Raw genomic sequence first — 14,171 nt, 5'->3', positions numbered from 1 at the left:
CTCCCTGGTTTTTATCGTATGCTAGCTGAAGTGTGCTTACCTAGGCACACTTTAATAAATGAGGCCCCAGATGTGCCATTTGAGAGGTTGGCACAACCACATATGCTTCTTGTTGCCTTTGTTGTTGTTGGTACTGCGATCGAGATCATGGCTGCAGTAAATGTTAAAACAAAACACAACGGAGATGGAAAAAAAAAAAGCTTCCGTTAACCTTTCTAGTATAAGAAAACAATTTAAATAAAACAATAGTTAATATTACCAGTCACTGAATAAGAAAATGCTGAGTAAAGTGTGTGAGGGAGAGAAACAGCTGGACATGAGGCTGCCCTGTGGAGTCTGGTGACGTTGTGGTGCAGAGGAAGCTTTGTGGAGCTCCATGATGTCGCTCCAATGAGCTCCTGTGTCTTTCTCTCCATGTTTTGACTACCCAACAATGGCACAATGTTCTCATATGAGTGTGTGGTGACACAGCGCTGCTCAGACCTGCTGGATGATGGTCAGTAGATCATCTTCATATGGTGCTGATTGACTGATTAACAGACTGTGTCGCTGCAATAACTCAGATCAGTGGCATCAACAGAAGCTGCTCCTGTTTTTCATGGACTGATCAGAGCTTAGTTACAGGACGTGACAGAGCAGACACATTAAATTAACGTGGGGAAATGTCATTAGGTTTTATTTGTTTATTTAGTTTTCTACATTATTAAATGTTTGTGAAGCAGACAAAGAAGTCCACCTGCCTTCAACTGAACTTCTTCAAATGTCATTTTATGCTTCTGTGCACTCACCTCTCCATGTTGAATGAGAAAAATGTTTATTTAAAAAGGATGGTCTCCACCACGTATATACGCGCAATTATTAGTGAATTCCCCACAGCAGGTGAAGATTTAGAGACGCACCTGGTCTACCACCCTTTATTTCAGATCTTAGTGAATCCACCTCTAAATGTCTTTGAAGAGATTTAGATGTTTCATAATTTTATTCCATGAAACACAATAAAGAAAAATGTCTTTAAATTCAAAACATTATTGGAATATTTAATTTCATGCACTGGAATATGAATGTTCAGTTTTGGCCCACGGCCCTCCACTGGGATTCATTTTTGGCCCTTCAATGAAAAGAATTTGGGCACCCCTGATCTAAACACATGATCTGTGAAATCAAGTCCAAATGCCTTTGTTTTATAATTATTTTGCTCAAAGTCTGGGTTGGACATCATGAAGCTTCCTCACACCTTTAGTCAGTTCCTCTGATGGACGGTTTGGGGTCAGATATCAAACATTAGGTCACGTCTTCATGTCTAAATCCCTTCGAATCCACTCAACGACCATTTTAGCAACTTCCTGTCCAGCGTCAAGAACGAACGCGTGGCGATAACCGTGTTCACACAGTCTGAAGTCTCCGTTGGGTAAGTCCTGTTTGATGTCGTGATAATACTGCACAGGACACCAGTGATCTGTAGCTCCGTAATAAAAGATTAGCTGGAAAGAGATCAGTGCTGACATTTATTTACAGTCATTAAATCAATGTCAGTCACACAATGTTTCTTTACCTTGTCAAGATTGTTCCTAATAGTTGTGTTGTCTCTTTCCAAGACTTTCCTCATTTCCTGCGCTCCCATATACATGGCATTGGCTGAAATAAAAACAACACTAGATGTGTGAAGAGAAAAAAAATCAGAAAATCAAAAACTGGTTGAATGTTCAGAGGAGTGTATTCCAGAAAGGAGGTTCAACAAACTCTGAGTTTATCCATAAACTCTGGGTCAACATACCCCACGATGGGAAACTCTGGGTATCTGTTAACATTACAGCTGGTATGAAATGGGTCAATCAACCCTGAGTATGTAAACCTTGGGTTACTTACATGCTCGAGCGCCATAAAAAGCCATCATCAATGGAGCAAAGATAACACAAGCTACCATGGCAACCAGCCAGAAGAGAGAGATTTATTCACTCCAATGAGTGAAATAAGCAGGTTTTTTTCTAGTCTCTACATCTATAACCTGAGCCTGCCAACTCCCAGAATGAGAAAAACAGGGATTCCTGGATGGTCTCTGCAGTCCATCCACTGGTAAAACGGCGTTCCTACAGGCTGTTCAGATTCAGCTCCTGTCGTGACATCACTAAAGGAGTGATTTACAGAGGCCAACCTCCTCTGAGCGCTGATAGGAGATCAGCGGTTTAAAACGAGAATGCTCGTTTACATCACGTATTACGGTAAAATTTCATTAATTAATTAAATTAAATTACATGTTCAACTGGATTCACTGTAGCGAAGTGAGTAATTGGTAGAATAACCCTGTACAGTACTGTAAGTATTGGGTATGTTTTGTGCAATTATGAGAAACCGCGCTTCCTTACTCGTTGCACCACCATAATGTTGATATTACAATAAATAATGTAAATGTCGAGCCTTAAATGTTAAATTGACTTGATTTATATAGAGCTTTATCACCACTGAAACAGTCTCAAAGCACTTTACATATCAGCTCATTCACCCAATCACTCTCACATTCACACACCAGTGGGACAGGACTGACATGCAAGGCGCTAGTCGACCACTGGGAGCAACTTAGGGTTCAGTGTCTTGCCCAAGGACACTTCGACACATAGTCAGGTACTGGGATCGAACCCCCAACCTCTCCATCAGAAGACGACCCTCTACCACCTGAGCCATGGTCGCCCTAAATGTGTATTCCTTTAAAATAACATATCTTTCTTTACGTTTGCCTCAGGTTTGTATCCAGATTTTCCCTCATTTCAGCCCAAACATACTCAGAGTATGAACATAACCTACTTTCTGGAACACCCCCTGGAAGCATCAGCTTAGACACCAGGAAACAGAGAGAGAAACATGGAACAGTATCAACATTTACATCTAACAGGAAGTGGTGATGGAGAGTTGGTCAGTGCAGGAGAAAAGGCTGCAAATGATTTCAAGTATTCTGGTTTCTTAAATCATAAAAACAAGGATTCATCTAAACCAGTGGTTCTTCTTTTTTTTATGTTCCCCACTTTAAACAAAGGTGAACATCCACCTGCACCCATTGCCCCCCCAAATAATCCTGATAAATAACACATTTTCAAATATTAAACCAACAGGGAACAAGTAACATCATAATGAATAAAAAATTACTAACTAAATTAAACAAATTACCTGCATAAAAAACTAATGCAAAAAAACAGTCGTTAAAAATACAGGAAATAACCAAACATTTTTTACAATCTGTGACAAAAAGCTTAAAAAACGCTGACACAGTGAATCCAGGACAAAATAACATGTTCATATTTAGTTTTTGCTTTTCATTTTTGATGACTCAGCACGTCTATTTTGGGTGGTCTTTGTCACAATATATCCATATTAATGCTCCGCTCCACTTCACATGCCGACATAAATCAATATTCTTACACTTTAGTTCCAGTTTCCATCAGGGTTGGGGTCAATTACATTTTTTCAGTTACAATTTTCAATTACACATGTTCAATTACAATTAAATTATGATTACAGTGACCACAAACCCTATGTCTTTATTTTTTATTGTTTTGGTTCTGTTTGGTGTGAAGCAAATGAAGAAGTATGTCTAAAAATAAAAAAAATAAAAAATCTGTCACATTCTGTTTTTGCTTTGTGTTTTGGACGTGTGTTTGTGCATACTGTATGTGTGAGAGTGTGTGTGCATAGTGAGGGTGTGTTTTTATGTACCGTATGTCAGGAGGTCAGGGAGGAGAAATAAATATTTAAATATATAAATTATTAAAAAAATAAGGGTTAAATGTTTTTTGTTTATCCTTTGCCTTGTGTTTCTGGATTTGAACATTGATTGATGACTGTAACCAAATTATTTTATTTTGTATTTTAATTTTGTTTATCTTGATACCTGCCATTTCTCAGTTGTAACCCTTTGTGAGCTGTTGTAATTTTTCATAATTTTTGGGTGCTGTTTGTTTCAGTGTATTTTGGAATTGTGTGCATGGGGTAAGGCATCAATAAGTGGTGTACTTCAGCCTTCACTCATTAATTATAGATAGTCTTATTGCTTTTTTCTTTTCAATGTAAAGCCTTTGTTCTAATGAAAAAATTTAATAAACGTAAAAGAATGAACCAGCATTTTTTCCAATTTAAAGTACAATTATTGTTTTATCCTCAGAAAGTCATTTAAAATTACCTTCTCAATTACTAAATTTCAATTCCAATTAATCCCAATTACTGAGCCTGAAATAAATAACCTATTAAAAGTGAACATTCCTCTTGTGATAGCTTCCTGTTAGCATCTCAAATGCTAACAGGTCTTAAATCAGCTGTAAAATACACTAAAAACTAATATCTATCATCTAACTTATTTCCTCTCTATTGGTTACCATGTTAGGATTCCTAATCAATGAATAGGTAGGTTTTAATATTTTTGGTGTGGGCGTGTGAGCCTTTTTTGTGTCAGTATAAACATAGATTTCAATTTTTTTAAGATGGTAAAATGTGTGAAATCTTGATATGAAACACATTTTAATAATTGTTAACTACATACAGTATGTGTAGTACATAGAACTGTAACAGGGTTTTACAGTTTTGCGTTAAATTATAATTGACAATTTCTATTGAATTTTTATGGCAATTGCAACTACAAAGTCAATTATCTGAACTCAATTACAATTTAATTACGATTACGACAGCAACAGAAATTTAAAAATTACAATTACGATTATAATTATACCATAATTGTAAAGAATGATCAATTATGCAGTTACAATTATAATTTACCCCAACCCTGGTTCCCGGTCCATATCTAATGAAGTCTAATAATTTAATGCTCTTTGAACATTTTTAGGTTTTCTCATTATTTCTTTCTTTATGTGTTGATGTTTAGTTTAGTGCTAATGATCTTTATTGTCAATAAAGAAAGGTTTTTAAGAAATTGAAAATGTCCTTGAGAAGCACTGATGTAAACTATAAAGAGAGTAGGAGAGAACCTGGACAGTGAGGAAGCTGATGTTGGAGGGAACAATGAGGCTAAACCACACACTAATGCTACGTTCAGACAGCAGGACTTTATGAACAGTTCAGCTTTTTTGAAGAAATCACATTTTTGTGTGTTCTTTCTCATATTACACAATAAATGCAGCTTCTATCAATTTAGAGGTTGAACGGAATGCGACCCTGAAATGACCCGCATAGAGTGTTGATAAAATCCATTGTCATTAATTTCTAGTTTCAGAGGCCCCGCCCACTGAGGTAAAAAAAAAAAAATAGAACCTTTTCCAAGATGAAAATCATCATCTTCACATCTGAGGAGGAGCAAAACAAAGATGTGCTTTTTGAACGTGTGAAAACTGGACTTAAAGGATCTCATTTAAACGCTCTGTGGAAGAGGATCAGCTACTGAGCAGGTGAAGTCTGCCCCCCTGTGTGCACTGAGAACAAACTACACAACAGAGATCCTGGAGACACACAGATATATGATATTTATATCGACCTCAGTCTGCATGCTATAGGCAATAAATATCACATTAAAAGAAATGAACAATGGAAACCCTTAAAAAAGCATTACAAATGAATAAATGTTGTCCCTTGTCTGTGTTTATTTTGCCTTCAGCCAATTTCACCTATAATTCATCATATTACCAATTACTGCAGCGCATTTGTAAAAGTTTAAGGAACTATTTACGTTTAAAAACATGAATGAGTCTCAGTCACATGTTGCTGCTCCACTAACCCACTGAGCTTCTTTACATGAGCTCAGATCTGATGTCAGATCTGATCCTATCGTACGATCACATTTATTGTTGATAAATACTGATGCTCGCGTGAATTTGGTCAAACGCATATCATACGCTCTAATCTGAACGTAAGAACGGTTGATGAATGAGGGCCAGTGAGTTTATGGTAGTAAATATGGGGTAAATTCCCCGTGTGTGTGGCCCTGATAAAGATTCTGTCCAACCAACGTCATCACCACAACAGTTAATTAAGCTGCAGCTTCACCTGGGACTCAGAATTGTAAAGGTTTAATGCGTTTCAATGACCAAAAGGTGGGATAAATGCGACCTGGCCGTTCAGACGGCGGTCGCATTGCAAAATATCTGATACGGATCAGATTTAAGAGCACATAGAAAAGTGGTCTGAGTCAGATTGTCCTGTTCAAAGTGTCTTTAACACATCAGATACAGGTCGCATATGGGAGAAAAAAAATACATTCAGATTTTGGCAACTTATGCCTCAAGTATGAATATAGCCTAATGCTGCGATCGATTGGACATGGAATCAGGAAAGATCCGGGGTTCCGAGTCCAATTGAATGCAGCATAAGTCCCAAAAGAAGGAGTCAGTGTAGGGAAAAATCCTGACCCACCTGCACAATCTCCACTGAGCAGCCCTACCGTAGGCTGCACTACGAACTGGTCCAGAGAGGGAATGCTGCCCAATGCTGCTCTGATCAGCCTGGCTTTGAGTCCCTCTGGCAGCAGAGACAGAAGGAAGAGCGGCAGGTAGGCAATGAAACGAAAGTTACACAGCAGGGGGGTCATCAGCTTCCCCTGAGGACTGAGAGCCATACGCTCAATGGTGGGAAACAGCATGAGAGCCTTCAGAACCTGCACCAAAAGAAGATAATCTCATTTATCTGTTGCTATAATCATGTTCAGGGTTTAGTTCTATCTACACATCACCGACCCATCTGACTGGCCTTCAGTCCATCATTCACCTAAACCAGTGCTTCTCAACCTGTTCAGCTCACTACAGCTCACCCAAAACTAAAGGTCCCAGAGTGCAGGGACCCCCACTGTAGCTGAAGGTGGTTGAACAAAGACATGAAGATTGAAGAACAGTCATGTGGAGACAGGACCATCTAGAGTGGGGCACCAATTGTGCAAGTTCTCTCACTTAAAAAGATGAGAGAGGCCTGTAATTTTCATCATAGATAAACCTCAACTATGAGACAAAATGAGAAAAAAAAATCCTGGAAACCACATTGTAGGATTTTTAATGAATTTATTTGCAAATTATGGTGGAAAATATGTATTTGATCAATAACAAAAGTTAATCTCAATACTTTGTAATGTACACTTTGTTGGCAATGACAGAGGTCAAATGTTTTCTGTAAGTCTTCACAAGGTTTTCACACACTGTTGCTGGTATGTTGGTCCATTCCTCCATACAGATCTCCTCTAGAGCAGTGATGTTTTGGGGCTGTCGCTCGGCAACAAGAACTTTCAACTCCCTCCAAAGATTTTCTATGGGGTTGAGATCTGGAGACTGGCTAGGCCACTCCAGGCGGTGTGTTTGGGATCATTGTCGTGCTGAAAGACCCAGCCACGTTTCATCTTCACTTGCTGATGGAAGGAGGTTTTCACTCAAAATCTCACGATACATGGCCCCATTCATTCTTTCCTTTACACGGATCAGTCGTCCTGGTCCCTTTGCAGAGAAACAGACCCAAAGCATGATGTTACCACCCCCATGCTTTACAGTAGGTATGGTGTTCTTTCTCCTCCAAATACGACGAGTTGAGTTTTTACCAAAAAGTTCTATTTTTGTTTCATCTGACCATATGACCAATCCTCTTCTGGATCATCCAAATGTTCTCTAGCAAACTTCAGACGGGACCGGACATGTACTGGCGTAGTGTGTTACTGATGGTAGCCTTTGTTACTTTGGTCCCAGCTCTCTGCAGGTCATTCACTAGGTCCCCCTGTGTGGTTCTGGGTATTTTGCTCACCGTTCTTGTGATCATTTTGACCCCACGGGGTGAGATCTTGGATCCCCAGATGGAGGGAGATTATCAGTGTCTTGTATGTCTTCCATTTTCTAATAATTGCTCCCACAGTTGATTTTTTCACACCAAGCTGCTTACCTATTGCAGATTCAGTCTTCCCAGCCTGGTGCAGGTCTACTATTTAGTTTCTGGTGTCCTTTGACAGCTCTTTGGTCTTGGCCGTAGTGGAGTTTGGAGTGTGACTGTTTGAGGTTGTGGACAGGTGTGTTTTATACTGATAACCAGTTCAAACAGGCTCCATTAATACAGGTAACGAGTGGAGGACAGAGGAGCCTCTTAAAGAAGAAGTTACAGGTCTGTGAGAGACACAAATCTGGCTTGTTTGTAGATGACCAAATATTTATTTTACTGAGAGATTTACCAATTAATTCATTAAAAATCCTACAATATGATTTTATGGATTTTTTTTCGCATTTTGTCTCATAGTTGAGTTTTACCTATGATGAAAATTACAAGCCTCTCATCTTTTTAAGTAGAATAACTTGTACAATTGGTGGCTGAATAAATACTTTTTTGCTCCACTGTATAACGGGGAATAAAGGAGAGATTTTTGGGGTCCATCTATAAAGTCAGTAAAATGATGGTCTATTGTTCTATGAATCTGTGATAACCACATTTATTTATTCATCTGAATAATATCCACTGTTATCCAGGAACATTTATTATTATTATTATAGTCATCTTAAAGATGGAAATCCTGGTTGTAGTCACAAATAAAATGGGTTCAAAGTGACCAAAAATGGTGGAAAAGGTGGTGAAATGGGATTTTAAAAACCACAAAAATTGGGTATAAGTTGCAAATTAGAGTGGATAAAAACAGACAGAAAAAGTGGTAAAAAAGGTTCAGACTTCAAAGTGTCAATATTGGCTTAAAAGTGGCAGAAATGGGGCGGGTCTGTGTAAATGAATATAAAAAGTAAGAACAATTAGTTTAATAAACTGGCAAATAATGGTCATGACAAATGATGAATGTGGTTAAATTGGCATAAATAAGCATGTAATATGGTGAATATATGTGACATTAGGTGGTAACGTGGTGGAAAGGGTTTATAAGTGCTGAACATGTTTTGAAAGTGGATAAAAATGTGCAGAAAAGACATTGAAATGTGATGTAGAAGTGTCAGAAATCTATCTATAAAAGCAAGAAAGTTCTACGTGCGTGTATGTTTGTGGAGAGAAAATCTCCTCCAACGCGGTGTCTGTTTAACCTAAACAGCTTCCAAAAACCCCAAGTGAGTGCATCCGTTATTTTGGATTCATTTGGTGATTTCAAAACAATTTTTTTCGCCCAGACGGTACATTCATGTTCACTTAGAAAAGAAACCTATTCAGCTTTTGACCTCAGTGTGTGGGGGCGCTAGCACACCATCTATATCTATTTCACTACACAGCTCCACTCTGGTGCGTGCCAGAGCCAATCACAGTGGCGAGCTAGAGTCACGTGTGCGGCCAGAGCCAATCACTGAAGACCTGGAATAGTGTGTGTGTAATGATAATCATTTGTGCACTAAGAAATGTTAAATAGTAACTAAATAGTTTTATTTGTACAAATTTATGTCTTATCAGATTCAACCTAAACCGCCGCTGCAGCCAAAGTCTCACTCTGAACTGAGTTCAAAACTTGAGAGCCCTGTACTACTATTACTACTACTACTACTACTATTATTGTTACTATTACTATTACTACTACTACTACTACTATTACTACTACTACTATTATTATTACTATTACTATTACTACTACCACTATTATTATTACTATTACTACTACTACTACTACTACTGTTACTACTACTACTACTACTACTACTACTATTACTGTTACTACTACTACTATTACTACTACTTCTACTATTACTATTACTACTACTACTACTATTACTAGTACTACTACTACTACTGTTACTACTACTACCACTACTACTACTACTATGACTACTACTACTACTACTACTACGATTACTACCATCTCTACTACTATTACTGCTACTACTACTACTACTACTACTATTACAACTACTACTAATATTACTATTACTACTATGACTACTACTACTATGACTACTACTACTACTGTTACTACTACGATTACTACTACTACTACTACTAGTACTACGACTACTACTACTACTAATATTACTATTACTACTATGACTACTACCACTATTACTACTATGACTACTACTACTGTTACTACTACTACTACTACTACCACTACTACTATTATTACTATTACTACTACTACTACTGTTACTACTACTACTATTACTACTACTACTATTACTACTACCACTACTACTATTACTATTACTACTATGACTACTACTACTCCTGTTACTACTACTACTACTATTACTACAATCTCTACTACTATTAATACTACTACTACTACTACTACTATTACTACTACTACAATCTCTACTACTATTAATACTACTACTACTACTACTACTACTATTACTACTACTATGTACAGGGAAAGATTATAAACGCCAATATTTTCACCACGTTTTTGTAATATAATGCACACCTTACGTAAATAAGGAAAAGCAAAACAAAAGCATGTATGGATGTGAGGCTGTTACATTACACGCTCCATTGGCGCCACAGGCAGAATATGAGAAGAATCTGCTGAGGGGTCTTTGGTGTAAACCCACCTGTTTTGTGTCTCTTCTTTATGGTAGTATGTTGGATGTACATGACATGTGTGTGTGTATTAATATTCCCTCTGGGTTTTTTTTAGAATTAAACCAGAGAAATCACACACACTATTTTACTTTACACCCACAAATAAACCCTTTATAACACTACAGAGTATGTACAACTCTTTGTACATACAACCTTCAAACACATACTCATTTGGCCATAATTGATAACTCTACTTAAGCTCCTCCCACTATATGAATACATACTTCCAACGGACACTGTACTACTTGGAGAAAAGTAGCAAAAATGTATTAAAAGAAGAAAAATATGGAAAGAAAAAGTGATGAAAAAAGGTTAAAATGTGGCATGTTTTGTGTAGTTGCAGAAAAAGGGTAAAAATAAGCCACAATGGGCTCAAATTGTCCAAACTAAATTATGTGTCTTGTGACCCCAAGGTTGAGAATCCCTAACCTAAAGCATGAGTGTAAGGAAACGTTTGTATCCTACCGTGTTACACAGGAAACTGTCAATCATTTAATCAATCAAACGCTGATCAATGGTTTACCTTGAGTTCAGGATCTCGTTTGATAATCTCCAGTATGATGTAACATCCGATAGAGTGTCCCACCAGGACCAGACTGGTTTCTCTGGGAACGTGCTTCCTTATAAAGACCAGCTTGTGCTGGATCTGCCCGTTTAGACCAAACGGATCCCCCTCAGCTGCTGAGTCAGCATCTGTTTGATTAGAGTGAGTCAGCATCTGTTTGTTTAGAGTGAGTCAGCATCTGTGTGTTTAGAGTGAGTCAGCATCTGTGTGTTTAGAGTGAGTCAGTATCTGTGTGTTTAGAGTGAGTCAGCATCTGTTTGTTTAGAGTGAGTCAGCATCTGTTTGATTAGAGTGAGTCAGCATCTGTTTGTTTAGAGTGAGTCAGCATCTGTGTGTTTAGAGTGAGTCAGCATCTGTGTGTTTAGAGTGAGTCAGCATCTGTTTGTTTAGAGTGAGTCAGCATCTGGTTGATTAGAGTGAGTCTGCATCTGTTTGTTTAGAGTGAGTCAGCATCTGGTTGATTAGAGTGAGTCTGCATCTGTTTGTTTAGAGTGAGTCAGCATCTGTTTGATTAGAGTGAGTCAGCATCTGTTTGTTTAGAGTGAGTCAGCATCTGTTTGATTGATTAGTAGGGATGTAACGATTCACTCAACTCACGATACGATTCTCTCACGATTTATTTTACAAAATGGGTCTGTAGACAAATTTTTTTTTTGGGAAAAAAACTAGAAAATACTGTATTATTTTCCTTTTATTTTTCATTGTCAAAAGAATTCCTTGATAAACTATTCAAAACAATGCAATTTACCTAAAAATAAATCTTGAATTAAATAAATAAAGGAATAATACAAATGAAAATGAAACCTATTAATTTAAATTCTGGTTCTAAAATAAATAACGCAAAACTGCATAATAGTTCTTTTTCTTTTAAAAGTGCAACTGAAAATGTATTTTGTGCCTTAACAATTGGACTTTAAAAATAAAAAAAAACCGTGATTACACTGATTTACGTCATATTTGTTTGGACCAGCAGAGGGCGCTGGTAACACAGTGGTCGGTTGGCATGCAGATATCTTGCAGTGAAGAAGAGAAGCTATGCTAGCAGACAGAGCTAATAGAAAAACATGACTTTTACAGATATTCAAGTAACATTACAGATATTCTTTCGGTGCTAAAGGGGTAATAAATCATTTATTAACATATTTAAGAGTAGAAGGCGGCCAGAAAGAAAGTATTAGCAGACTCCGCCCGCCGCCTACACTTGTACACGCCGCCCTCTGCTGGTTAAAAAAAGTACTGCGATTCAATTTTAAGAAAATCGATATCAACCGTGATACCTATGAATCGATTTTTAACTACCTTACGATTAATCGTTACATCCCTATTGATTAGTCAACATCTGTTTGATTAGAGTGAGTCAGCATCTGATGCCTGGCTCTGAGGTCAGAGGTAGAGAAAGAGAGAGAAGAGGAATCCAACCTTCCACCATGTCCATGGGGGCTGGGGGTTGACAGTGGCCAGCGTGGCTCACGGCCCACACTGGGTGGCGGTACTCAAACATGCTGTGGAGGGTTTGCATGAAGGTTTTGTAGAACCCTACGACTCCTGGGTTCCCTGTTGGAAACAAGGAAAAGAAGATTGCTCAACAACAACTTTAATATAAGAAATAAAGACTAAACCACTTTACTTTGGAGGAATGTCTAACAAACAGGTCCATATCTCCATCACCAACAAATACACTTGAATATAAAGTTATAAAGTGAGCTGTACAGACACCAGTGGGTGTGATGGAGCATTGTTAGAGCCCAATATGTAAAAAAAACCTGAATTGTTATTAAAAATGTTTTCATAAAACCCAAAATGTTACAGCTGGTCAATAATGTAACAAGATGCTCAAAATGTAAAAAGATTTTGTTCAAAATGTAACCACACGTTATTACAATATGGGGGAGACAACATATTTTTCCACTAATAGTGTAATAATTTTATGACATCATAATAGGGCTGTGCATTGCCAAGAATCTGATAATATGTTCACAATTTGCATGTCACGATATGATATATCCCCATACTAAACAATACCATTATTACATTTTTATTCCACTATATTTAATAACATTTCAGGTGGTTATTATTACGTATGGGGCTCTAACAAGCCCTATGTTCTACACAGTTGACTGAATTGTTGTTCTCCTGAGAACAAACTGTGATCTAGATTTGAACTCACCTGGAATGATGAGAAACAGGACCTTGTGTTCAGAACGTAGGTGAAGGGATCCAAACTTCAGCACCTCTGTGGCCACTCCACAGCAGTAATCAAAGTGTGTGTGTGGGTCGTCTCTCTGGTCTGTAGCGATGCTCTCCATCTCATCCATCAGCAGCTTCTACACCTTACATATACATTATTTTATCTTTTTCTTGTCATGTTGAAGCACGTGATAAAAAGCATAGAAAGAGTTCACAACATAATGCATTACATGATGACTAAACATCTTTACAGAAAACTAAACCCAACAAAAAAATTATTGCACATAAGTGTTGTTCATATCTTTACCCACTTTAACACACATCAGTAGAGGTGTGTGTGTGTGTGTGTGTGTGTGTAAAGTCCAAAGGTGATACACGTCACTGTTAGCAGAAGCCTTACACTTGTAATGTGAAACTTTTGCAGAGAATATTGTTCATGTTATTCTGTACATCTAGCACTATTAATGAACATCAGGTTTACACATTGTAAAACACTCAAACTTAAAGGTTTATAGAGTCTTTAATGCTGAGATAAACTCCATCTGCAACCAGTTGATGACACAATAAACAAAAACACGTCATAAAGTATCCATGAGAATAAAATGTCAGCTGAACAATAAAACTTTACGAACCGTAACGTGTTGTTATTAAATGAGTCCAACCACCGGCTTCCATCAGCTGCCGAAGCACTTCCGGTTTCCACTGATGCTGCTCTCTGATTGGACCGGGCAGCTGCGTCGTATTGTACATTTAATTTTTTTTTTTTTTAGCCATAGATATTATCATTATATATGTGTGAATATGTTTGGAGCTATCTGCAATTCAAAAATACTGTGTCTGTATATATTGTTTTGCTGCTGTAGTGACGGTCTGCCGTAAAACGCATCCCCTGCCGTAAAATGTTATTGTTGCCAGACTGAGCGTTAGCGCCCTCTTTTGGCGCCAACATAAAACTGCAATAAAC

General features: G+C 37.7%; 1 protein-coding gene across 2 annotated transcripts; it reads right to left on the bottom strand.

Annotated features, from left to right (window-relative positions):
* Positions 1-1,010: 1,010 nt before the first annotated feature.
* Positions 1,011-13,916, bottom strand: ldah (lipid droplet associated hydrolase). Of its 2 annotated transcripts, none has more exons than XM_028438609.1 (7): positions 13,840-13,916; positions 13,188-13,350; positions 12,440-12,574; positions 10,979-11,148; positions 6,346-6,586; positions 1,553-1,635; positions 1,011-1,481 (listed from the first exon to the last, which is right to left on the bottom strand). In XM_028438609.1, the coding sequence occupies exons 2-7, from the start codon at positions 13,333-13,335 to the stop codon at positions 1,287-1,289; spliced, it is 972 nt and encodes a 323-aa protein (XP_028294410.1). In that variant the 5' UTR covers positions 13,336-13,350; positions 13,840-13,916; the 3' UTR covers positions 1,011-1,286. The 2 variants fall into 2 exon arrangements, with proteins under 2 accessions (XP_028294410.1, XP_028294411.1); XM_028438610.1 differs by having other exon boundaries at positions 13,188-13,344; positions 13,840-13,910.
* Between the last annotated feature and the right edge of the window lie 255 nt (positions 13,917-14,171).

Source organism: Gouania willdenowi, chromosome 22, assembly GCF_900634775.1.
Source record: "Gouania willdenowi chromosome 22, fGouWil2.1, whole genome shotgun sequence".
NCBI lineage: Eukaryota > Metazoa > Chordata > Actinopteri > Blenniiformes > Gobiesocidae > Gouania > Gouania willdenowi.
This window is presented reverse-complemented; position numbering and strand designations above follow the sequence as displayed.